Below are 27640 nucleotides of genomic sequence, written 5' to 3' on the forward strand. Positions count from 1 at the left end.
TCAGCTGTCCCAAAAGACCTCAGGTCCTCGCTGGCTGAAACAATACATGATGGCCAGGATATGGCAAAGAATGCCTTAAGTAGTGCCTTGGACATCACAGACTGTGCTGACAGAGCTAATGGCATCAGCATAGGGTATGTCCAAGCAACGTTTATAAACATGCCATTTGACAGCTCTATGTTTGGATTTAATGCTTGAACTAGGACAATCAACCACAGCACAATCCTTGGGACTCGACCCCCTCCAAAGAATTCAAACAGGAGATGTAGGAATTACTAGAATGGTCTAATTTACACATGACACCAGTCATCCCAATCTGTGCCACAGCACCAGGCTCAGTCTTTAGGAGCAGAGGCTGTGTGGCAGGCACAAGGGGGGATAGTTCTCCTCTGAATCTTCTTTGCAGCAGAGGCTACCCAACTGCTTTAACTTGTTTTCAGAGGCCCATACTCGTCCTGTAGGAGGAAGGATATGACATTTCCTCCCCAGCTGGAGATCTTTCACATCAGACAGATGGGTCTTGCAAATTACTCAAAGGGGCCAGGCATAGCCTTTAATCTGCTACCCATCCAATTTTCCCCACATCAGAGCCATTGTCAGTGGATCACTATACCATTTTTCAGCTAGAAGTCATCCTTCTGTTGGCTCAGTGTGCCATCAAGCGTTATTCAGTTTTGGAGAGGGTTTCTATTTACACTTTTTCTTCATATTGAGGAAAGACAAAAGCCTTAGGGCCTAAGCTGGAAGTCTGTTCACTGAATTCCCCTCTGCAGAAATTCAAAATGCTCACCATGTCTCAGATTCTGTCTGCCCTGGACACAGGAGACTGACAGGTGTCCCTGAACTTTCAGGACACTTAGTTTCATATGTCCGGGCCACAGACCCACAGTTGTTATCTCTGGTTCACTGTGGAGTTGGAAAACTTCCAATTTTCCATGCTCCCCTTCAACCTCACTTTTGTCCCTCAGTGGCTTGTTAAGGTGAAGGCAGAGGTCATTGCCCACTTTACTTTCGGAGGTCAAGGAAACATATTTTTGCATCACTCAACATATGACTGCTCAAAGCAGGCTCTCCTCAGTCAGTCGTAAACCATCTTTGGATGATGGACGAACTCCTGACTTCTTTGGGGTTTTTGCTCAATGAGCTGAAGTCCCACAGAGACCCAAGACCTTTCCACCACCACAGCAAGTCTGGGAAATTCAACATATGACCTTGATGTTTCAGTCTTAACTCTAGGTCTGGATGGCTCTGAGGGTTCCTGGATTATCCCATCCCAACCCAGACTACTCAGCTATGACAGATGCATCACAACTGAGTGGGTGGGGAGTTTTCACCAGAGAGAGGTGGAAGTCAGAAGCCTCTGGTTTCTGGTGGATAGCTGACTCCATATTAATATTCTGGAGCTTCAACCATTCTGTCTATCCCTCAAAGCTTTTCTGCCAACCTTCAAGGGGAGCCTGGTGTTGGTCTTCACAGACAACATGACCACTATATGGTACGGCTACAAGAAGGATGGAGTGGGGTCCTTGATCTTGTGCTAGGTGCCCGAACTAGCAGATCATCTTCTAGCAGCTCACTATCTTGCAGGGTCTCTGAATGACACAACAAACAAGCTGAGCAGATGTAAGCTGACGGATGGTGACTGATGTCTCCACTCAAAGGCAGCAAGGGGCATCTTCAATCAGTGGTGCTTGCCCTGATTAGATCTGTTCACCACCATTGAGAATGTGCAGTGTTAAAACTGTTGTGCACTACAGGGTCCTCCAGGAAAGCCACTGGCAGAAGCACCCCGACTGTGACAGCACACAGGCGTTCCCTCTGCTGCCTTGAGTTCTGAGAAAAGTGAGGACAGACCGGGCCATAGTGACTTTAATAACCATGGACTGGGCCAGGGAAATATGTTATTCAGAGCTCCTGCAGATGAGCATTTGCCTTCCAATTTGACTAACGCTTCAGAGGACCTACTGCCTCAGCAACAGGGCGAGGTCCTTCATCTAACTCTCCACAAACTACACCTCCATTCATGGATATTGAGTGGTGGCAGTTAAATGTATTCAGTCTATCAGATGCAGTAATCAATGTTACCACTGCAGCCAAGCCTCTCTTTGACATATATAGTGAGCGCAAGGAAAAATGTGTTGCCTATTGTGGAGCTCATCATACCCACTCTTTACAGGCCAAGCTTTCTGATGTAGTATTGTTTGTTCTATTGTTGGCACTGCAGGACCTTGCAGTAGGCACAGTTATGAGTTATCTGTTGGCCCTCTCAGTCCTTTTGAGTTTACCTGATCGCCCCTCTCTAGTTAAATCACCTATTGTGGTGTGCTTTATCAAAGGCTTGACTCACACATTTCGCCTGAAGCCTCTCATCATGCTACAATAGAAACTTAATTTAGTGATGACATTTCTTACGTGGATGCCCTTAGAGCCAATGCATAGCTGCTTACTGTGTCTACTGACGCTATAAATAGTATTCCTGATTGCTGTCACATTTGCAAGCTGCATGAGAGAATGAAAGGTGTAAAGTGCAATCACCCTATAATACTTTCTTCCCACACAAATTGGGGCAGCCTTCCTACCCAAAGTTATGACCAGGACCGCTGGAATTATGTGACTGTGGAGGAATAAATTATGTGTAAGGGATTTCTAAATTATGCAGCAAGTAAAGGCAGTTTATGATGAATAATGCTGCACATTTTGTCAATTTTACATGTTACTCATTTTAACACTATCTGGGCAAAGGTTTCATTTTATTTGTACCAGTCTTATACCCAAATACACTAATAAGCAACAGACAGATGACCAGTCAACTTTTGCAAAGGGCCTTCCACTGCAGAGCAACATATGCTGCTGCATTATTAGTAACTTTTGATCTGTTTGAGCTAGAAACAACATTCTGCAGATTATGCAGGAGGTGATGAAATATTCGGCAAATGCAGCAAATCCCTAACTATGCAGAAAATGCAGCTGCTGCAAAATTGCCTAATTGTAGTGGCCCTGATTATGACAACTTTTCACGTCAGCCAATCTATTAGATTGGCCACATTTGTTGCACCACATCATCCTTCAAAAGAGAAGGCTCTCTGTCGGCTCAACCGTAAAAGGACTTTGAGTGTCTATTTGACCGCATGAAAGTACATTGTGTGGATGTTAGGCTCTGTTTTGGATTGTCTGGTGCAAAGAAAGGGAAGGAGGTGCCAAAAAGAGCCTGGTCAAGATGGATAGTCCTTTGCATCAACATCTGCTATGTGCTGGCTAAGAAGCAACCCTCCCTCCCCTATAAAAGCCTGATATTCATTCCACCAGGGCCAAAGCTGGTACTGTGGCACTGTCAAAGCTGGAGTACTGGCTCTGGAAATCTGCCAGGCTGCGACATGGGTGCTAGTACACATGTAGTGGCCCTGATTATGACAACTTTTCACGTCAGCCAATCTATTAGATTGGCCACATTTTTTGCACCACGTCATCCTTCAAAAGAGAAGGCTCTCTGTCGGCTCAACCGTAAAAGGACTTTGAGTGTCTATTTGACCGCATGAAAGTACATTGTGTGGATGTTAGGCTCTGTATTGGATTGTCTGGTGCAAAGAAAGGGAAGGAGGTGCCAAAAAGAGCCTGGTCAAGATGGATAGTCCTTTGCATCAACATCTGCTATGTGCTGGCTAAGAAGCAACCCTCCCTCCCCTACAAAAGCCCGATATTCATTCCACCAGGGCCAAAGCTGTTACTGTGGCACTGTCAAAGCTGGAGTACTGGCTCTGGAAATCTGCCAGGCTGCGACATGGGTGCTAGTACACATGTTCACAAGACACTCCTACCTTGACAGTGAGGTTCAAATGTAGGGCCATTTTAACCAGTTAGTCCCACAAGACTGCCTAACCTGAGTCTGGCGCTCAGGCCCCCTACCTTTGGGAAGTATTGCTGTGTGGATTCCTGAAATCATAATAAGGTTTCAAGTTAGATTCCACGTCTGAAGACAGAGAAGGAGGATTAACAAGCTGATGTCCGGTATGGCACTTATAAGCAGCTCTGCTCACTAAGTTCTGGGGCAATACGGAGTCACCACAGAACCACACAGCACGACCTGGAGACATGCGGAAGCGTTGCTGTAAACTTCTCTGGATCTAGTCTAGCACTTGGGGTTACTGTACAGATGAGAAATCTGCAGTTGGATAGAGTATCTACCAGAAAGAAGGTTACCAAAAATAAGCAATTTGTCCATCACCTCTAAGTCTCTAGAGATCCATAACAAAATGAAAGCATTATGCCTCCAGATTATTTCCACATTTGTGATGACAAGTAAAACTGATGATTGAGCATTGTATTGTTATTATTATGATCGTAAATTGTTTTAATTATTATTATTCATAGCAGAAATGCAGTTAGAAAATACATACAGAACTTCATCTTAACATTTGAATCAAATGGTGTTTTCTTGGGCCCCTACTGTCTTCCTAATTAAAACGCAAACCAACCAAGCTATGTGGGATATAGTTAGCTCTACCATACATTATAAGCAGTGGCGGCCGGCAGCTTAAGGAGGGGGGGGGTGGGCGGGAAGCACACACACACTCATTCTTTCACACACACACGCATGCACGCACATCCATTAACAACACTCACAACATTCAAACATGCATGCATGCACCAAACATTAATTTTAAAAGATCACACACACACACACTTACCATCAGCCTCAGAGGTCCCAGGAGGGTTGGGACTGCTGCCTTCCCTCATTGGCTGAACTAAGGGAAGGCAGCAGTCCCAGCCTCATCACAGACTGGGTTGGGGTCAGTGAGACTGCTGACCCCACCCCACTCGTTGACGAAGTGTCACTGATTGACACTCGCCCTGGGCGCTTCAGGGCTTAAACCTGAAGCGCCCAGGTCGAAGTCAATGGGTGACGCTTTACACGTCACCCGGGGGAGGGCCTCGAGGCACCTTTGCTGAGCCGAGGAGGTCACGCCCATGGGAGCTGTGACCTCCTCAGCCCAGCAAAGTTCAGCTCAGGCAGCCAGGAGTTTGCGCAAATCGCGCATGTCTGCACCTGGCTGCCTAACCTGTACATGAAGAGTCTGTCAGGCTGACCTTTATTCAGCCTGCCAGACCCTCTTCATGAGGGGCAAAAGGTGGGGGGGCGTGGCCCCTCCGCCCTGAAGGACAGGCCACGCCTGATTATAAGGATATTGGAGGTCGCCAAGGAGCTTTGTGGCCATATGGAGGAACAAGGCCAGAGGCAATGTATGACATCACACTACGTTGAGGTAAAAACAATATCCTCATAAAATGAATAGGTTGAATTTTAGTCCTTACGATACAGCGTCCCCCAATCTTTCACCCACCCCTCTTAAATACTTAGGCCCCTGCTGCTTCGTATGAAAGACATCCTCTGTTTGCAGAAACATACAATAAATATCGAGTGTGCACTGTGAAAATAAACACATCAATGGGTGTGTAGCTCGTAAGTGGCTGTTCAATGTAAGTAATTTTCAAAGATAGCAGTATTTCACATGCAGAGTGATCTCTGCTTTCTTGTAATGACCCCAGCGGGACAATACATAACCATGTTGCAATAAATGTCTCATTGCCAGCTAATGAATTTCAATAGCTTAAAGTTCAGAAGAGAGAGCTGAAAAATCATGTTTCTTTTCATTGTTGAAACAATCGCAGTTATTCTCTTAGTTACACGCCTTTCACATTGCTTGCTGGTTCAGGCAACTGCTTTTGTGATGTCTCAACTCAATGGAAGTAATTACAGTGAAGTTCTGATGCCATTTCCATATTAAAGGTGTGTAGTGATGCAAAAAGTGACAGGCGTTTATAGTTATTACAGGATGTTGTTTAGCTAGCTCAGGCATAGCAAACAAGCTCCACTTTGTGTATGACAGTAATGAAGGGACGGACCATAGGCCAATGCTCTCTGGGGGCTTTTGAAACTGTCTTTGAATGTGTCTTTTACATTTGAAGGCTATGACCTTACACGTTTTCTTCAAACTTGCAAACTCTAGAAACCGAACGCTACTCCAGGCCTCCCCGGAGCGAGACTTTTCAAAGCCACTGCGCAAACTTCTGTTTTGCTATTTGGGTGCTCCCTTTACCTTAGCGACAAGGCCTTTTGAAAGCTGTCGGCCTCTTGTAATCATTTGTGAAGGCTTCGTTGGCAGCTGCTCAAAATGAACTTCATACAGCAACCCAGTGGGTCCTAGGGAGCCATGGACCTTTTGCTGAAGGAAACGCGCACAAATTACAATATCCAAGCGACTAAAATTGCAAATAATGAAATGTTATTAGACACTCATAACACCGTTCTTGTTAAAAAAGTAAGGTGAGAAATCACAACCATCTCCAACTAACCGCTCAGGTTCATTTGCCCTCTTACCTCGGACCTGGATCATTTTGATGACGTTGCCCACATACTCGTACAGAAGCACCAGGTTGCACTGAGCGATGTCAATCCCTTCATCAGCCACTGAAGTTGCTATAAGCATCTTGCTGTTGTCACTGCTTTTAAATGAATCGAGCACGCCTTTCTGATTTGGCAGGGTCATGCCTAAAGTATTGAAGAATGAAAAAGGATATAAATTGCAGGAGTTTGCCTGGGTCCCAGCAAAAATACAAAAACAGTAGAAAATTCGAACTGGGGCATTTCAATACAGCGCTATAAAACCATGCTGCCACGGTCACACTTGATGAATGGTGTTGATGAGTCTTTGATTCATACTTGGAAACACAGGCATGTCTTTAATATTTACACTTTTCAGTGGTTTTGAAGGATCAGGTAAACATAGTTATAATTGTGTATCTGAATCAGTTGGCTGTAAAAGTTGTTGGTGATATTTTAATTTGATTTCCAATTGTTTTTATTGAAATACCATTGTCAACAATGAAAAACAGATTATATAGTGCAATAACATGCTAAACTCAAGAATAAAACGAGTTATAGCTGTCAAATTTAAGGACTGCGAAGAGCTTTTACTGCGTTCACAAATCAGTTGATGTGAAATGGGTAATACTGTCAACAAATCCAAATACTGTGGACGTAAACCAGATTGCATGATACAGCCCCTGTCATTAGTATGGCCACAGTGAAAAGTGCAATGTCCATGTCAAACACATTATAAATACTGGCATCACTATATGGAAGTAGAATTCCATAATCTCATAAATTTGTCATAGGAAGAAGTTAAGGATGCTATTGGATCTATTCCATCAGGTAAGGCACCTGGTGCAAATGGTGTCCCTCTGGATGTGTTCAAGGCACTTAGGCCCATATTTATACGTTTTTAGCGCCGCATTTGCGTGGTTTTTTGACGCACCATCGGCGCAAACGTACAAAATAGAATTGTATTTTGTAAGTCTGCGCCGTTTTTGCGTCAAAATGCGGCGCTAAAAAAGTATAAATACGGGCATTAGTGAATTATGGGCCCCCTTACTGACCTTTTATTTTAATGCTGCTTAACTGTCAGTCCCTGATCAAGAAAAACGTAGGTAAAATGGTAACGGCCTGTGCCGCTGTTTGTAAATTCTCTTTACGATTAGGCCACAGACCGTTGAGACCTATATTGGAGATTTATAATGCCAAATGTCTACCCATCTCAACATTTGGTTGTCACATATGGGGATATGCAAACATTGATGCCTTGGGAATTGCAGAAAACAAATTTTAAGGGACCTTTTGGGTGTTGAGCAAGGCACTGCAACAGAGATTCTTCACGAGGGAGTGGGATGCATTGCTGATGAAATTTTCATGTGTCCATTTTTGTTGTGGTGTGCCATCTGGGGGAAGGTCTTAATAGGTCAATCATTGAGGATTGCATACACCTACAATGCATGGCAAATATACCATCGACACCACTGAAGCCTTGGGGAGGCCTAAGCTTTTTTTTTAATCCGAGGGGCATTACTAAGCAGGATGTTGCTTGACTGAGGGAAGCTTTTCTTAAGAATGTGGCTGCAGAGAGGGAAGCGTCTGCCCCACACAACGTATCTTTTCGGAAATTTGCTATGATAAAAACTTGACCTTGCCTTGAGCCATATCTTTCCATTGATATGCTCAGTGGCCTACACAGATTACTTACTTATTTTAGGCTGGACCAATTTCATCAGCTGATTGCCTCAGGAGGGACATAATGTAAAAGTTCTGATCTCCCAGCTTGTTTATGTGATACGATCTCCATTAAAGCCACTATGCATGTAGTACTGTTATGCCCTTTTTATACTTTTCTTACGCATAAGCACACCCTTTTTTTTAACTGAGCAATTTACTTAGGTGAGGCCTGCATTTTTGTATTTGCAATTTTTAGTCACAGAAAAGGGTTTTTTCTTATCTTTTAAGGTTTGTAATGGTTGTATTAACTGCTGCAAGATAATGATTACTTTATGGTTTGTGCATGTGAGTTACAAGTGCTGTTGATATTTATGTTTAGGTTAAAGTGCTATGTTTACAATATTTTATCTTTTTGTAAGATCGATTTTTATTCTGTGTATTTAGGATAAATGCTTTATGGTGTTTATAATTTTTATGGATTTTCTGAATCCGAATAAACTTGTATTTGACTTTTGACTTCCATAACTAAAAAGTGTTTTAATCTATGAACTATTTTGCTTAATCTTACCAAACATCGAGATTGTAATTGGACAGTTGGACTTTTACCCCTTTAAATACCAGGACCTTCAGGTTATGGTTTATTTCCCATTTTAACAGGAAAAATCTTAAATAGTGCTTTAAATCTAAACACTAGGCCTGTGCAAAATCATAATTGCACTGGACATGAAGTCTTGTCAGGTTGACATGCTTCGCAACTCCACAAGCTGTCAAGCTTTTTTCCTTCACAAAACTTTACCTGCAGGCTAAATTTTCTCCTGAAACATATTAATTGAAAATCAGATTTTTCCACAGAAAAGTTTGTTTTCAGAATGTTTTATGTTGCAAAATCTACTTTTTTGTAGGATTCTTGATTTGCTGTTTTTTTATTTACAAAAAGAAAATGTCTCCAAATTCATGAATTAAGCAACATTTTGAAAGAACATCAGAATGTGGGCAAAAGTCAAATGTGAAAGTTTCATACATACCCTCTGAAGTGCCCCTTTTTGACTCCCCCACATTTTGCCTGGTATCTGATGTGATTTCAACTAAAAGTGCACTGGATTCCTACTAACCAGGGGCCAGATGTAGCAAAGGTTTTTACCCATTCTGTGTCTATGGGAAAAAGTGTTCGTACATACGGCCCCAGGTCCCTAGTGCCAAATCTCTTTCTCTGAACTGTAATTTTTCCCCAATTGGCAAATACTTTAGCACCTTCTGTAAGTCCCTAGTAAATGGTACCCCTGGCATACCTAGGAATTCTGGGACAGGGTTATGCTCACTTCCCACAGGAAGTAGTCATATAGGGAGTGTAGTGACTCCAAGAGTCAAGGGTCAGTAGCCCATTGGCTGCTACCCTATACACCCCTAATGCCCCTAAATTCAGTATTTAGGGGACCCATGGCACCAGAGAAGCAGATTATGATGACCTAAGAAGACCAAGGACACTGAAGAGCCGCAAAAGTAGAAAAGCAGAAAAGAAGCAGCTGACCTGGTACCGACAGGCTGGCCTGTCTACATCCCTCGTCGAAATCTGCACAAAGTCGACTTGTCCTGCAGATGTGACTCCAGAAACCAGGGAGGACTGCCTGCCTTTAATAAAGACTCAAGACATCCCGTGAACAGTGGACCTGTCCTCTAGCAATCTCCAACAGAAGGGAGTCTGAAGCCTCCTGAACCACAAAAACCTGACCCCCGAAGTCACCATTGCACCTGCCGTCTCCGATCTTAGTTGAAGTGGACCACTGGTGTCAACAAGGTTCCTCAGCCCTCCAGAGTCTGAGTCCATCATAGTTTCATCCCTCCTAGACTCCCCGATGATGCCTGTAGCCTCTGCACGCAGCCCCCCTTTCACTGCGACTGCTTCGGTCAAGAAAACCCAACACTTAAGGGCACCTTTGCAGCTGTCGCCCCTGAGCCGAGGAGAAGAGGATCAAAGGTGCCTACCTATGCCCAAGCATCATAAAGCTTGAGCCCCGCTGTTGGTTCAGCCCGAATGGACTCCTGGCCAGAGCCTGCAGCCTCTTTTGGCAGGGACCGATCTCCATTGGAATGTATTAGTCACCCAATGCTGTTTTGCACTCTGCACTCGGCCACCCCGTGCCACTTAGGGTGTACTACTGGTGCTGCCTTGGACTCTGCCCACTACTTACCTTAATTCTTGAAGATTGGTCTTGTAAGTCACTGTAATCTACCTGTTTGCAGAACTTGTTTTTTCTCCCACAGAAGAACATTGCAGAACTCATATATTGCACTGTGTCCACTTGTTAAGGTGAAAAGAATTCCTATTAAAAAACGTACTTACCTGAACAATTTTTCTCTGATGCCTAAACATATATAAAGATACTTGCTATTTTTATAAATAAGTGCGGACCTCCTTGGCAGTTGTGTGTATTTGTAGTTGTCTTGCACTCCTCTGAGTTAAGCCTAAGGCTGCTTGACCACACTGCCCCAAAATAGAGCACTTTGGGATTGAATAGCAAGCCCTGTTCACTCATTGGGGAACGTGACATGCCACATAAAGGGCCAGATTCCTACATCGGTGGTTCAGCGGTTGGGATACAAGACTTGATCTAGTGTACCACTTGGTTGATAAGTGATTCCACAGAAGAAACCAAAAATTGTCTCTAGGTAGTAAAAACATTTTTTTCCAATTTTTGAATTTTTCTAAATTGTTTTGAAATAGCATTAGGGCCTTGGTTAAGTCCCTTTGCAAACATTTTTGAATTTTAAATAATAAAGTAAGTTAGTTCTATTAGAAAAGTCCTTTAAAAAGTTCACAAAAACTTTGAAACACCATGTCTGAGCAAGGCCTTCCCAGGACCTCAACCTGGCACCCTTTCAGCACCTTAAGGTACCCCAATAAAAGCTCATCTGCAGCAGTTGTTGGCAGAGAATGATAAGGCCTTGGCAAGTAGGAAGCCCCCCACAGGGGAAGAGGAGGATAACAGAGAGGTGGAAGAAGTTAAAGATGACTCCATCTCTACCCTCACAATCAATACCTCCACTGAGCACACTTATAGTAGAAGATATAGATACTAAAGATGCAGATCTTCAGAAGCTAGCCAAGAGGATAGCATTAGAGGCTAAACTCTTAGCTATAGAAAAAGAAAGAGCTGAGATGGGCCTAGGACCCATCTTTGGTGACAGCAAAATCACAACTATGGAGGAAACTTGTGACTCTAAAATCCCGAAAGGGATTTTCTCAAAATACTCAGGAGGTGATGATATCACCAAATGGTTCACAGCATCTGAGAGAGCCTGTAGGGCTAGGAAGGTCAGCCAGAAGTATTGGATTTCTCTTTTTTGGGCACTGTTCTCTGGAAAATGCAGGGATAGACTTCTGACATTGAATGAGGCAGGGTGTCATGAAGGACACCCTGATTGAGGGCTTGGACTCACTACTGAAGAATGTAGGATCAAGTTAAGGGAGACTCAAAAAACCCAGAGTCAGACCTGGGTAGGTTTTTATTTTGTGGACTTTTCAGTGAAAACACTTAGGCCCTCATTATGAACACGGCGGTGTTAACCGCCGTGTTCATGCTGGTGGTCATTTAACTGACCGCCACCGCCCCGTGACCTCACCGGCCGCATAAAGAACATTCTGCTGGGCTGGCGGGCGGAAACATTGTTTCCGCCCGCCTGCTCAGCAGAATGCATGGCCGGGACATTGCCAGCGGCTCCACATGGAGCTGCCGTCAATGCCTCTGTGCGGCAGGTGCAGCTGCACCCGTCACGCAGATCACTGCCCGTAAATCAGGCAGTGACCTGTGTGATGGGGGCACTTTCCCACCAGGGAAAGGCTGGTGGCAGTAGGGATCATTGTCCGAGGGGCAGCAGCGCTGCCCTGTCGGATAATGATGCCCTCCACCGTCAGGCTGCCTGTCGGAGGCAGCTTGGCAGTGGAGGAGGGCCGCCTATGGCGGCCCTCCATGTGTTTCCTTATATGGCGGTTCAGACCACCATGCCAGTGGTGGTCTTTTTACGCACCCCCAGCATGGGGGTCTGAACCGCCGGGGATCATAATGACCCCCTTAGTGGCTGGCTAAAAGGTAAGAATGTGCATGAATATGAATGACTTTATAATTTAATTATGAAAGACAATCTGCTACGTAATTGTGTTCAAGAGGAATTACATCAATACCTGGTAGACCGAGGCCCACTTTCTCCTCAGGAGCTGGGGAAGAAGGCAGACCATTGGTTCAAAACCAGGGTGGCCAAAACTACCAATAGGGGGTGACCATAAGAAAGAGGCCAAAAAGCCCTCCCCTGGGAAAGATGGTGATCAAGCAAAGGATAAAAAACTAAGAGTCTTCTAAAGGCCCCCAAAATCTTCTCAGAAGGGTGGGCCCGTGACTCTTCCCAATCCAAGGGTGGGTACAAAGGCAAAAACTGGGATTCTAAAAAGGTTTGGTGTCATGACTGCAAGGCTCTTTGACACCGAACTGTCCAAGAGCAGATTCTGATGGCCTAAGAAGACCAAGGGCACTGAAGAGCCGAGGAAGCAGATCAGAAAAGAAGCAGCTGACCTGGTACCAACAGATCGGCCTGTCTGCATCCCTCGTCGGAATCTGCACCAGAGTCGAGTCGTCCTGCAGCGGTGACTCCAGAAACCAGGGCGTACTGCCTGCCTTCAATAACGACTCTAGACATCCCGTGAACAGTGGACCTGTTCTCCAGCAATCTCCAAAAGAAGGGAGTCTGAAGCCTCCGGAACCACCAAAACCTGACCCCTGAAGTCACTATTGCACCTGCCATCTCTGACCTGAGTTAAAGTGGACCACTGGTGCCAACAAGGTTCCCCAGCCCTCCAGAGTCTGAGTCCATCATTGTTTCATCCCTCCTAGACTTCCCGATGACACCTGCAGCCTCTGCATGTAGCCCCCCTCCTCCTGTCCGCACAAAATGAATGCCTCTAGTGCATCTGCAGTAAGTGCAGTGGTAAATCACCAGATGGGATTCCTGGTGGGTCCTGACCATGTCAGTGAACCCACTGAGGCAACTCTACTTCCAGAGGGTGGGGTCGATGTAGCTGCCGTGGCTGTCTGGCCAGGATCTGGATAGATACAGACAACAGCCACATATCAATGAGGTTAGAGTTGAAGCAACCACCACTGTTGTCCTCAGATCAATACTTGAGTGGTGAGACATATACAGTTTTCAACGCTGATAATCAGGCTGAGGGACATCCCATGGCAATGGTATTCCTAGAATGGGGAGGGGTTATTGGCCAAAAGAAGGATGTGGTATTGCATGCAATTCCTCTACAATGTCTGCTAGTCGATGACCTGGAGTCCTCAGCATGGGCTGAGGCTGAAAGAAACAGCCCTGCAGCTATGCTGGATATACCTGTATGGGTGTTTGTAAAAACAAGAGCACAGTGCAAAGCACATGGTGAAAAAGCACACCTTAAGTGTCGAATAATGGCACAACATACCAAGAGAAAGGGCACAAAAGTCTAGGAAACCACCTATTAACCCCTTCGCTGCCAGGCCTTTTCCCCCTCCAGTGCAGAGCCTTTTTTTGGCTATTTGGGGCAGTTCGCGCTTAGGCCCTCATAACATTTTGTTCACATAAGCTAACCAAGCCAACTTTGCGTCCTTTTTTTTACAACATCCTAGGGATTCTAGAGGTACCCAGACTTTGTGGGTTCCCCTGAAGGAGGGCAAGAAATTAGCCAAAATACAGTGAAAATTTCGTTTTTTTCAAAACAATTGGAAAAAGTGGCTGCAGAAGAAGGCTTGTGGTTTTTCCCCTGAAAATGGCATCAACAAAGGGTTTGCGGTGCTAAACTCAGCAGCTTCCCAGCTTTTAGGAACAGGCAGACGTGAATCATAAAACCCAATTTTTCAACACAATTTTGGCATTTTACTGGGACATACCCCATTTTTGCAATTTTTTGTGCTTTCAGCCTCCTTCCAGTCAGTGACAGAAATCGGCATGAAACCAATGCTGGATCCCAGAAACCTAAATATTTCTGAAAAGTAGACAAAATTCTGAATTCAGCAAGGGGTCATTTGTGTAGATCCTACAAGGGTTTCCTACAGAAAATAACAACTGAAAAAGAAAAATATTGAAATTGAGGTGAAAAAAACATCAGTTTTTCTCTACGTGCATTTTTTAAAACTAGAGACCTAGGGGAACCCAAGATGGGGTGACTTGTGGGGCTTTGACCAGGTTCTGTTACCCAGAATCCTTTGCAAACCTCAAAATTTGGCTAAAAAAACACATGTTCCTCACATTTCTGTGGCAGAAAGTTATGGAATCTGAGAGGAGCCACAAATTTCCTTCCACCCAGCGTTCCCCCAAGTCTCCCGATAAAAATGATATCTCACTTGTGTGGATAGGCCTAGTGCCCGCAACAGGAAATGCCCCAAAGCGCAACGTGGACACATCCAATTTGTTGAAAGAAAACAGAGGTGTTTTTTGCAAAGTGCCTACCTGTAGATTTTGGCCTCTAGCTCAGCCGGCACCTAGGGAAACCTACCAAACCTGTGCATTTCTGAAACCTAGAGACCTAGGGGAATCCAAGATGGGGTGACTTGTGGGGCTCTGACCAGGTTCTGTTACCCAGAATCCTTTGCAAACCTCAAAATTTGGCTAAAAAACCACATGTTCCTCACATTTCTGTGGCAGAAAGTTCTGGAATCTGAGAGGAGCCACAAATTTCCTCCCACCCATCGTTCCCCCAAGTCTCCCGATAAAAATGATACCTCACTTGTGTGGGTAGGCCTAGCGCCCGCGACAGGAAATGCCCCAAAGCGCAACGTGGACACATCCAATTTTTTGAAAGAAAACAGAGGTGTTTTTTGCAAAGTGCCTACCTGTAGATTTTGGCCTCTAGCTCAGCCGGCACCTAGGGAAACCTACCAAACCTGTGCATTTCTGAAAACTAGAGACCTAGGGGAATCCAAGATGGGGTGACTTGTGGGGCTCGGAACAGGTTCTGTTACCCAGAATCCTTTGCAAACCTCAAAATTTGGCTAAAAAAACACATGTTCCTCACATTTCTGTGGTAGAAAGTTCTGGAATCTGAGAGGAGCCACAAATTTCCTTCCACCCAGCGTTCCCCCAAGTCTCCCGATAAGAATGATACCTCACTTGTGTGGGTAGGCCTAGCGCCCGTGACAGGAAATGCCCCAAAGCGCAACGTGGACACATCCAAGTTTTTGAAAGAAAACAGAGGTGTTTTTTGCAAAGTGCCTACCTGTAGATTTTGGCCACTAGCTCAGCCGGCACCTAGGGAAACCTACCAAACCTGTGCATTTGTGAAAACTAGAGACCTAGGGGAATCCAAGATGGGGTGACATGTGGGGCTCGGAACAGGTTCTGTTACCCAGAATCCTTTGCAAACCTCAAAATGTGGCTAAAAAAACACATGTTCCTCACATTTCTGTGGTAGAAAGTTCTGGAATCTGAGAGGAGCCACAAATTTCCTTCCACCCAGCGTTCCCCCAAGTCTCCCGATAAAAATGATACCTCACTTGTGTGGGTAGGCCTAGCGCCCGCGACAGGAAATGCCCCAAAGCGCAACGTGGACACATCCAATTTTTTGAAAGAAAACAGAGGTGTTTTTTGCAAAGTGCCTACCTGTAGATTTTGGCCCCTTGCCTGATGGGTCGCTCCCCATCTCTAAAAAAAAAAAACGAACAAAAAAAAAACACAAAAAAACTATTTGCCCTGGCGCCTAGAGGTTTCTGCCCCCCCGGGGGCAGATCGGCCTAATACCAATAGGCCGATCTGCCCCCAGGGGGGGGCAGAGATGGCCTAAAATAAATTTGCCCCCCACCCCTCCCGGGGAGCGACCCTTGCCTACAAGGTCGCTCCTCTTGTGTGCTTTGCATTTCTCTTTCAATCGCACCCTGTGACTAATCAGCGCGCCCTCGCGCGCTGACGTCACAGGAGGGGTTGGGGGGGTCAGGGGTGGAAGGGGAAGGGCTTCCCCTTCCATCCCTGACTTGGGGTGGGGGGGAACCCCCAGAGGGAGCGCTAGCGCTCCCTCTGGGCTCTGTGCACAGGATGTAATGGTTACGTCCTGGGCACAGCAGCACTGTGCCTCAGGACGTAACCATTACGTCCTGGGCACAGAACCGGTTAAACAGATAAAAGATCAGGTTCCCTCTCTCCATGGAGAAGACCTGTCAGCCCCAGAGGGAACAGAGCCTCAGGAACTTGGGTCTTACATGGCAGAGCTTGTGGGCCCAGGGCAACCCTATAGGAAAGATCTGTACCAGGGGCAGAGGACCTGTCCCACTCTTGAAGGCCTGAGACTGCAAGTTTCTGATCAGAAAAAGGGAGATGTCAGTATCTCCCACAGGACCAATTGGGAGGAGGGGTTCCTTTTCACTGAGGCAGAGACCCCAAACCTGGTGCCACTAGGAGAGTAGTAGTGCCTCAGCAGTTTAGAGAATTTCTCCTCACACTGGCCCATGAAATCCCCCTAGCTGGGCATCTTGGCCAGGCTAAAACTTGGAGTAGGTTAGTGAACCACTTCTACTGGCCAGGTAAGTCCCAGAAGGTAAAGGAGTTGTGTAACGCCTGTGCCACCTGTCAAGCTAGTGGCAAGGGAGGTGGCCTCCCAAAGCCCCCCTTAATTCCACTTCCGTGGTTGGGGTTCCCTTTTAGAGGGTAGGAATTGACATTGTTAGTCCCATAGACCATCCAACACTACCAGGAAACCAATCTATACTGGTTGTAGTGGATCATGCAACCAGTTATCCTGAGGCAATTCTCCTGAGGACTATTACTGCCTCTATAGTAGCTAGGGCGCTCATTGGTATCTTTACCATATTGGGCTTTCCAAAGGAGGTGGTGTCAGAGATGTACAAACTTCATGTCTGGCTACCTGAAACAAATGTGGGCTGAATGTGGTGTGACCTATAAGTTCACTACTCCATCTCACCCACAAACCAATTGCCTTGTTGAAAGATTGGGCAAGACACTGAAAGGTATAATTTGTGGACTCCCTGGAAAACTCAGAAGGAGATGGGAAGTCTTTCTTCCATGTCGGCTTTTCGCTTACAGGGAAGTGCCACAGAAGGGAGTAGGTTTTTCCCCACTTTGAGCTTCTGTTTGGGCATCCTGTGAGGGGACCACTTTTTCGTGTGAAGGAGGGATGGGAGAGACCTCTCAGAGAACCTAAACAGGATATTGTGGACTATGTGCTTGGCCTTCACTCGAGAATGGCTGAGTACATGGGAAAAGCATCCAGAAACCTTGAGGCCAGCCAAGAGCTCTAGAAGCTCTTGGCTCTGACCAAAAGGCTTTACTAGTGCAGTTCCAACCAGGGCAGCAGGAATAGGATTTGGAGCCTGTGACTCCTAGGGTCCTCCCGGACAAATTGAGTGGACCCTACCCTATCCTAGAAAGAAAAGGGGAAGTCACCAACCTGGTGGACTTTGGGTCTTGCAGGAACACCTTAAAACCTATCATGATAGAGCTGAGATGATCATGCTCATGGTCACCGATGAAGACAGGAAGTTGAGAAAGAACCTCTCCCTGATCTCTTCTCCAGATACCTCAAAGATGGGCCCATTCGACGGAGTGGTCTTTTCAGACACCCTCATGACCAACAGTAGACTGACTGTAAGCAAGTCTTGCATCAGTATAGTGAACTCTTCTCTTTGACCCCTGGTCAGACTACCTGGTGAACACATGATGTGCACACTGGGGACAGCTTATCTGTCAAAAATAAAATCTACAGACAATCTGATCATGTAAAAGAGAGCATCAAACTGAAATAAGCAAGATGCTGGAATTGTGAGTCATTGGGCACTCTGAGAGCCCCTGGGCCGGCCCTGTTGTCTTAGTCCCAAAGCCTTATTCGCAGGGTGGAAAGAGAGAAATTAGGTTTTGTGTGTTCTACGGGGGCCTCAGTGCTGTAACCAAAATAAATGCACACCAAATTCCTAGGGCTGATGAACTAATTGACAGGTATGGGGCAGCCAAATATCTCAGTACTTTGATCTCACATCAGGGACCCAGCAGATAGGTCTGACCCCTAGAGCAAAAGAGAAATCAGCAGTCTCCACTTCTGATGGGCATTACTGATTTACTGTTATGTCCTTTGGGTTAAAGCATGCCCCTGCTGCCTTCCATTGGTTAATGGATAAAGCCCTGGCTGGACTGGAAGACTTTAGTGCAGCATATATTGATGATATTGCTGTCTTTAGCTCCATCAGCCAGCATCACCTGATCCGCCTTGGGAAGGTCCTACAGGCATGCTTCACTAGCAAGGCAAACAAGTGCCAGATAGGTCAGGGCATGGTTGGATACTTGGGACACATTGTAGGTGGGGCCAAGAGCTACCACTAAAACCCAATATCCAGACCAATCTCGACTGGGAAGCTCCAACCATCCAGACTCAAATCAGGGCATTCCTTGGCTTGACTGGGTACTACAGGAGGTTCATAAAGGGATATGGCACCATTGTGGCATCCTTCACAGAACTTACCTTTAAGAAAATGCCAAGGAAAGTGAATTGGACAGTGAGCTGTCAAAAGGCCTTTGACACTCCAAAATAAGCAATGAGCTCAGCACCCATTCTGAAAGCTCCAGAATACTCAAAGCAATTCATTGTGCAGACAGATGCCTCTGATCATGAGATAGGAGAAGTCCTATTCCAAGTCAATGATGATTGCCATGACCAACCTGTTGCTTTCATTAGCAGGAGGTTACTCCCCAGAGAGCAGTGTTGGAATGCATTTGAGAGGGAAGCCTTTGCTGTGATGAGGTCCCTGAAGACGTTGGGACCATACTTGTTTTGCTCTCACTTCCTTGTTTAAACTGACCACAGTCCTCTCTGATGGCTCATGCAGATGAAAGGTGAAAACCCCAAACTGTTGAGGTGGCCCATCTCTTTACAGGGAATGGAGTTTTCAGTGGAACACAGACCTGGGACTGACCATGCCAATGCAGATGGCCTTTCAAGGTGCTTCCACTTAGAAGGTGAAGACTCTCTTGGGAAAGGTTAGTTTCATTTTCTTTTCCGTTTGGAGGGGGTCATGTAGGAAAATGCCCCTTTTTGTCATGGTTACCCCCACCTTTTGCCTTGTATCTGATGTGATTTTGACTGATAGTGCACTGGGTTCCTGTTAACCAGGTCCCCAGTGCCAGATATCATCCCCTAAACTTTTCTATGGTTTCCCCAATTGCCAAATCCTTTAGCACTCTCCGTAAGTCCCTAGTAAATGGTACCCATTGTACCCAGGTACTGAGGTGCTAAAGATCATCCCTTTGGGCTGCGGCATGAATTGCGCCACCCTAAGGGACCCCTCACCAAGAACATGAAAGACTGTGACTACAGACTGCATGTTTTGGTGCAGACAAAAGTGAAAACATGACATGGCTCACAGCCTGTGTGCCATGTCCCCTAACACTGTATGCAATATATGTAAGTAATCCCTACTGCAGACCTTACAGCCCTAAGGCAGGGTGAATTAGATTACATGCAAGGATATATCTACAAGAGCAGATATGCCCCTGGTATGTCTTTCTTAATTCTCAGACATAGTAAGTGGCCAGGAGAGCTGTTTTAAATGCATGTGCTAGTCAGTGGTCAATACAAGCTCCCCAGCTACATGGTGACTTCACTGAAGATAGGGATGTTTAGTATCAAACATCTCGCAATGATAAGCCGACGCTGATTCCAGTGATGAATTTTTCAATACATGCACCCAGAGGAAGCCTTAGAGGAGTCCCTTGAAACCCTACCAGCCACTGGTGTGCTTGCTGACTGGTTTCTGGCAGCCTGTCACCTAAGAAACAGTTCTGGACCCCTAGGGTGAGAGCCTTCTGCTTTTAGGAGGCCCAGAACAAAAGCCTGTCTGGGAGGAGGGTGTAACACCCCCTCCCACAGGATGACCTGATGATTAGCCTTCCTAAGGTGGCACGCCTCAAAGGGTTGCTGCCTTTGAAATGTAAATCTGGACCCCCTCACAGAAGAGGAAGCCACCCCCCCGTCCAGTGCCCACTTGGCACCTAGACAGGTGGGAAAATGAGCTTGTCAGGTAGGCATACCACCTACAGGCTAGTACCACTGCTGCACTATGCTATGCTATGAGGTAGACATTAAATTTCAGAGGTAGCCATTTTTTTGATGGCATACCTAGGACTTCTGGGACAGGGTTATGACCACTTCCCCCAGGAAGTGGTCATACAGGGGGTGTAATGACTCCAAGGGTCAGTAGCCCATTGCCTACTACCCTACACACCCCTAATGCCCCTAAATTCTGTATTTAGGGGACCCCTGGCACCAGTGAATCAGATACCGACAACCTAAAAAGACCAAGGACACAAAAGAGCCACAGAAGAGGAGATAAAAAGCAGCTGACCTGGTACCAACCCTGCCGGCCTGTCTGCATCCCTTATTGAAATCTGTACCAAATTCGACTCATCCTGCAGCTCTAACTCAAGAAATCTGGGAGGACTGCCTGCCTCTAATAAAGACTCAAGACCTCCCATGAACAGTGGAACTGTTCTCCAGCAAACTCCAAAAGAAGGGACTCTAAAGACTCTGGATCTACTGAGCACCTGAAGTCACCACTGCACCTGCTGTCTCCATCTCGAGTTGAAGTGGACTACCAGTGAGAACAAGATTCCCCAACCCTCCAGAGTCTGAGTCCATCATGGTTTCACCCCTCCTGGAATCCTGTGCGACGCCTGCAGCCTCTGCATGCAGCTTTCCTCCACCGCGACCCCTCCAGTAAAGAAAACCCTATACCTAAGGACACCTCCGCACACCTCGCCCCTGAGCCGTGGAGAAGAGGGCCAAACATGCTTACCTGTGCCCGAGCATCATGAGGCTTGAGTCCCGCTGCTGAGGTAGCCTGACTGGTCTCCTGGCCACAGCTTGCAGCCTCTTCGCAGTGACCGATCTCCATTGGACTGCATTGGACACCCACCACTGTTTTTCACTCTGCATCCAGCCGCCCCAGTGCTGCTAAGGGTGTACTACTGGTACTGCCTTGGACACTGCACACTACTCACCTTATCTCTTGGAGATTGGTCTTGTAAGTCACTGTACTCTACCTGTTTGCAGAACTTGTATTTCCTCCCAGGCGATAACATTGAAGAACTCAGAAATTGTCCTGTGTCCACTTGTTAAATTGAGAATAATTCCTATTTGAAAACGATTTTTCTCTGATGCCTGAACATATATACAGATATGTGCTATTTTTGTAAATTGGAGTGGATCTTCTTTTTGAGTTGTGTCTTATTTATTGAGTATTGTGTGTATTTGTGTGTCTTGCACTCCTCTGTGTTAAGCCTAAAACTGCTTGACTACACTACCTCTAAATAGAGCACTTTGAGATTGCATAGCAAGCCCTATCCACTCATTGGGAAACCCTGGACCTTTTACACGGTATTGACATGCCACATAAAGGGCCAGCTTCCAACACCCTCCAACATCCACACTTTGGATTGCGCTTTCATATCGACTGATGACTGAGTCCTACTACTAAACATTTTTTCTGGTTTCAATTTTGGTTTCAAGAAACATAGGTGCATATTTATACTCTGTTTGCGCCGGATTTGCGTCGTTTTTTTTTACGCAAATTCGACGCAAAACGAACTCCATATTTATACTTTGGCGTTAGACGCATCTAGCGCCAAAGTTCATGGAGTTTGTGTCATTTTTTAGCGTGGACACCTTCCTTGCGTTAATGATATGCAAGGTCGGCGTTCCCGTCTAAAAAATGACTCCGAGGCATGTGCGCCGTATTTATACTCCCGGGCAAAAATGACGCCCGGGAGTGGGCGGGTCAAAAAAAATGACGTCCAGCCGCTTTTGCGTCGTTTTTTTGCGCCTGGTCAGGGCAGGCGTTAAGGGACCTGTGGGCTCGGAAGGAGCCCAGAGGTGCCCTCCCATGCCCCCAGGGACACCCCCTGCCACCCTTGCCTGTAGGAGGCTGGACTGGCTTGTAGTGAGTACCAAGGGGTACTTGCACCTTGCACCAGGCCCAGTTATCCCTTATTAGTGTATAGGGTGTCTAGCAGCTTAGGCTGATAGATAATGGTAGCTTAGCAGAGCAGCTTAGGCTGAACTAGGAGACGTGTGAAGCTACTACAGTACCACTTAGTGTCATATGCACAATATCATAAGAAAACACAATACACAGTTATACTAAAAATAAAGGTACTTTATTTTTATGACAATATGCCAAAGTATCTTAGAGTGTACTCTCAGTGAGAGGATAGGAAATATACACAAGATATATATACACAATAGCAAAAATGTGCAGTATAGTCTTAAAAAACAGAGCAAACAATGTATAGTTACAATAGGATGCAATGGGGAAACATAGGGATAGGGGCAACACAAACCATATACTCCAAAAGTGGAATGCGAACCACGAATGGACCCCAAACCTATGTGACCTTGTAGAGGGTCGCTGGGACTATTAGAAAATAGTGAGAGTTAGAAAAATAACCCTCCCCAAGACCCTGAAAAGTGAGTGCAAAGTGCACTAAAGTTCCCCTAAGGACAAAGAAGTCGTGTTAGAGGAATAATGCAGGAAAGACACAAACCAACAATGCAACAACTGTGGATTTCCAATCTAGGGTACCTGTGGAACAAGGGGACCAAGTCCAAAAGTCACAAGCAAGTCGGAGATGGGCAAATGCCCAGGAAATGCCAGCTGCGGGTGCAAAGAAGCTTCTACTGGACAGAAGAAGCTGAGGTTTCTGCAGGAACGAAAAGGGCTAGAGACTTCCCCTTTGGTGGACAGATCCCTCTCGCAGTGGAGAGTCGTGCAGAAGTATTTTCCCGCCGAAAGAACGCCAACAAGCCTTGCTAGCTGCAAATTGTGCGGTTAGTGTTTTTGGACGCTGCTGTGGCCCTGGAGGGACCAGGAGGTCGCAAATTGGACCAGGAGAGAGAGGGGACGTCGAGCAAGACAAGGAGCCCTCTAAGCAGCAGGTAGCACCCGGAGAAGTGCCAGAAACAGGCACTACGAGGATGCGTGAAACGGTGCTCACCCAAAGTCGCACAAAGGAGTCCCACGTCGCCGGAGACCAACTTAGAAAGTCGTGCAATGCAGGTTAGAGTGCCGTGGACCCAGGCTTGGCTGTGCACAAAGGATTTCCGCCGGAAGTGCACAGGGGCCGGAGTAGCTTCAAAAGTCGCGGTTCCCAGCAATGCAGCCCAGCGAGGTGAGGCAAGGACTTACCTCCACCAAACTTGGACTGAAGAGTCACTGGACTGTGGGGGTCACTTGGACAGAGTCGCTGGATTCGAGGGATCTCGCTCGTCGTGCTGAGAGGAGACCCAAGGGACCGGTAATGCAGCTTTTTGGTGCCTGCGGTTGCAGGGGGAAGATTCCGTCGACCCACGGGAGATTTCTTCGGAGCTTCTGGTGCAGAGAGGAGGCAGACTACCCCCACAGCATGCACAAGCAGGAAAACAGTCGAGAAGGCGGCAGGATCAGCGTTACAGAGTTGCAGTAGTCGTCTTTGCTACTATGTTGCAGGTTTGCAGGCTTCCAGCGCGGTCAGCAGTCGATTCCTTGGCAGAAGGTGAAGAGAGAGATGCAGAGGAACTCGGATGAGCTCTTGCATTCGTTATCTAAAGTTTCCCCAGAGACAGAGACCCTAAATAGCCAGAAAAGAGGGTTTGGCTACTTAGGAGAGAGGATAGGCTACTAACACCTGAAGGAGCCTATCAGCAGGAGTCTCTGACGTCACCTGGTGGCACTGGCCACTCAGAGCAGTCCAGTGTGCCAGCAGCACCTCTGTTTCCAAGATGGCAGAGGTCTGGAGCACACTGGAGGAGTTCTGGACACCTCCCAGGGGAGGTGCAGGTCAGGGGAGTGGTCACTCCCCTTTCCTTTGTCCAGTTTCGCGCCAGAGCAGGGGCTAAGGGGTCCCTGAACCGGTGTAGACTGGCTTATGCAGAATTGGGCACATCTGTGCCCAACAAAGCATTTCCAGAGGCTGGGGGAGGCTACTCCTCCCCTGCCTTCACACCATTTTCCAAAGGGAGAGGGTGTCACACCCTCTCTCAGAGGAAGTTCTTTGTTCTGCCATCCTGGGCCAGGCCTGGCTGGACCCCAGGAGGGCAGATGCCTGTCTGAGGGGTTGGCAGCAGCAGCAGCTGCAGTGAAACCCCAGGAAGGGCAGTTTGCCAGTACCAGGGTCTGTGCTACAGACCACTGGGATCATGGAATTGTGCCAACAATGCCAGGATGGCATAGAGGGGGCAATTCCATGATCTTAGACATGTTACATGGCCATATTCGGAGTTACCATTGTGAAGCTACATATAGGTAGTGACCTATATGTAGTGCACGCGTGTAATGGTGTCCCCGCACTCACAAAGTTCAGGGACTTGGCTCTGAACAATGTGGGGGCACCTTGGCTAGTGCCAGGGTGTCCTCACACTAAGTAACTTTGCACCTAACCTTTACCAGGTAAAGGTTAGACATATAGGTGACTTATAAGTTACTTAAGTGCAGTGTAAAATGGCTGTAAAATAACGTGGACGTTATTTCACTCAGGCTGCAGTGGCAGGCCTGTGTAAGAATTGTCAGAGCTCCCTATGGGTGGCAAAAGAAATGCTGCAGCCCATAGGGATCTCCTGGGACCCCAATACCCTGGGTACCTCAGTACCATATACTAGGGAATTATAAGGGTGTTCCAGTAAGCCAATGTAAATTGGTAAAATTGGTCACTAGCCTGTTAGTGACAATTTGTACAGAGAGAGCATAACCACTGAGGTTCTGGTTAGCAGAGCCTCAGTGAGACAGTTAGGCACCACACAGGGAACACATACATATAGGCCACAAACCTATGAGCACTGGGGTCCTGACTAGCAGGGTCCCAGTGACACATAACAAACACACTGAAAACATAGGGTTTTCACTATGAGCACTGGGCCCTGGCTAGCAGGATCCCAGTGAGACAGTGAAAACACCCTGACATACACTCACAAACAGGCCAAAAGTGGGGGTAACAAGGCTAGAAAGAGGCTACTTTCTCACATTGCCCACCCCAGGAGGACACCCAAGGATGGAGGGACCCATCCCAGGGAACTTAAGGTAAGTTCAGGTAAGTATTTTTTTATTTTTTTTTGTGTGGCATAGGGGGGCCTGATTTGTGCCCCCCTACATGCCACTATGCCCAATGACCATGCCCAAGGGACATAAGTCCCCTGGGCATGACCATTGGGCAAGGGGGCATGACTCCTGTCTGTGCTAAGACAGGAGTCATTTCAATGGGGGTTGGGAGTAAAAAAAAATGGCGCTAATCGGGTTGAGGCGAAAATTTTGCCTCAGCCTGACTTGCCCCATTTTTTGGCGCCCAAGCTCCATTTTCCCCTACGCCGGCGCTGCCTGGTGTAAGTCATTTTTTTTTACGCACACCAGGCAGCTCCGCCGGCTAACGTCATTCCATAAATACGGCACCCGCATGGAGCCTTTGGAATGGCGTTAGCCGGCGTTAAATTTTCGTGGACAGGTTACTCCGTCACAACAGTGGCGGATAGCATGTCCACTGAAATATAAATCCCATTATACTCTATGGGATTTATATTTTGGCCGACGGGCTATCTGTCACCGTTTGATAGAGTAACTCCTCCGCCGTAATCTAAATCAGGCCCATAATGTTATTTAAATAAATGCTTTCTTTTTAAACTTCCATAGTAATTTCTTGTACATTGGGGTCCAGATTTACTAAGATTTTGCGTCAGGCTTGTGTCACTTTCGTGGTGCAGTCCCGATGCAAAATCCTTTTTGCCATTTACTAAGTCATGCAAAGCTGCTGTGCGTGACTTACGTGTGGATTAGTAAATAAATATAATCGGATGAGGCGTTCCATGGGTTGAGCATGGACAGATTTTGAAGCAATGCCAGATTTACTAAGGTGAGCCAATTCACAAACACCTCTGCCAGATGAAGTAAGTAAAAAGATTGATGCAGATGGAAAGGGAGTGACCGCCCAATCTGTCAATCACAAGCAGATCGCAAATTCTATCATCTTCCTCTCCGGATATGACAGGGGTCTCTGGGATGAGATGGAGGAGATACTCCAATACCTCCCAGATGAAATAAGAAACGGGCATACCAAACTGTCTTTGAAGGCAAATTAATATCTAATACTACTATTCTATGTGCCCTCAATGTTGCTGATACTGTGGCGAGAGGGATACATTTTAGCGTACGATTACACAGGCATGCTGGACTTCGGTCCCAGGGTTTAAACCTAAGGTCCAACAAAATCTTCTGGCCCTCCTGTTCGATGGAGAACATCTTTTTGGTCCTCAAGTTGATATACCCTCCTTGAGAAAATCAAAAGGGATAACAAAATGGCTAAGGCCATGGCAGTATTGCAGGCACCATCTCACCATGACTCCTTTTGTCGTTCCTCTTACCATGGATGCTCTAAGGCCACCTCCCCCAAGACCTTCACCTCATACCAATGGCCTTAGACCCACACCAACTTGCCTAGGGGATACTACTGAGGTTCATACATGGGTAACAACTCCAAAGGTAGAGGTATAGGTGAATTTACAAAACCATCCACCACAAGCATAAAACCCTGACTTACCATTCACTCTCCCTCATCAAACTACAACTGTCGGGGTCAAATACAAGGGTTCTTTCCCACCTGGTGAAACATCACCTCCAACCAGCATGGTTATTGTCTGGAGCTCACTTCTACACCTCCCAGCATTACACTTCGCAGAACACAGACTTTTCCCACCTCCAACCCCTTCAATCTCAGCCTTACTTGGGAGCAATTCTAAATTCAGAACTGGGAATAGCTTACCTGAGTAATGCCATAATGCAATCGTTCCAGGCACTCATTCACCAATTTCAACCAGATCAACAGGTAAAGGTGAGGATAGTCATGCGTCTCCTACGTATGACGGATTCTTGTATAGCCAAAGTACCTCATGCCAGATTAAACATGCATTTTTTGCAGGAATGCTTAGTGCACCAATGGACTCAAGCAGAGGATCAATTGGAAGCTCTAACGTTGGTCAGCCATCACGCTTGCACTCTCTGGAGTGGTGAAACACCAGCAACCTGTTAAAAGGTTGGCCTTTCCTAGACCCACTTTGGCAGAGAACTATAACAACGGAAGCCTCCCTTACGGCATGCGGAGCGCATTCTCAAGATCTAACTGTTTAGGGTCACAGGACACCAAGTCAGAGACATCTCCACATACATCACCTGGAATTACTAGCTGTTCACGTAGAGCTGAAAGCCTTCCTCCTCACCTAATTGGCAAGGGAGTCTTCCTCAAGACGGACAACATGACAGCCATGTATTATCTCCAGACACAAAGGGGCACCAATTCCCCAAAGCTTTCTTTTTTAGCCCAGACCATTTGGAAGTGGGGTCTCTGATCCAATATTCACCTGTTACCAGAGAACCTACCAGGAGTAGAGACTGACTTTGCAGATCTCCTTAGCAGGAGGCAGGAACAAGTCCACGAGTAGGAATTCCACCTGCAGGGCCTCCTCCAATACATCCAGCATTGGGGACAGCCACAAATAGATCTTTTTCAAAACAGCAGAAACTGCCAAATGCCCAAACTTTGTCTCCAGGTTCCCACAAT

General features: G+C 46.5%; 1 protein-coding gene across 2 annotated transcripts in view; it reads right to left on the reverse strand.

Annotated features, from left to right (window-relative positions):
• The window catches only part of RIGI (RNA sensor RIG-I), a 484815-nt gene that overhangs the window by 47677 nt on the left and 409498 nt on the right, over positions 1 to 27640 (reverse strand). For both annotated transcript variants that reach the window (XM_069239695.1, XM_069239686.1), the window contains exon 16: positions 6377 to 6547. In XM_069239695.1, coding sequence (XP_069095796.1) covers positions 6377 to 6547 — 171 coding nt within the window. The remainder of the gene's footprint in view (positions 1 to 6376; positions 6548 to 27640) is intronic.

Source organism: Pleurodeles waltl, chromosome 1_2, assembly GCF_031143425.1.
Source record: "Pleurodeles waltl isolate 20211129_DDA chromosome 1_2, aPleWal1.hap1.20221129, whole genome shotgun sequence".
NCBI lineage: Eukaryota > Metazoa > Chordata > Amphibia > Caudata > Salamandridae > Pleurodeles > Pleurodeles waltl.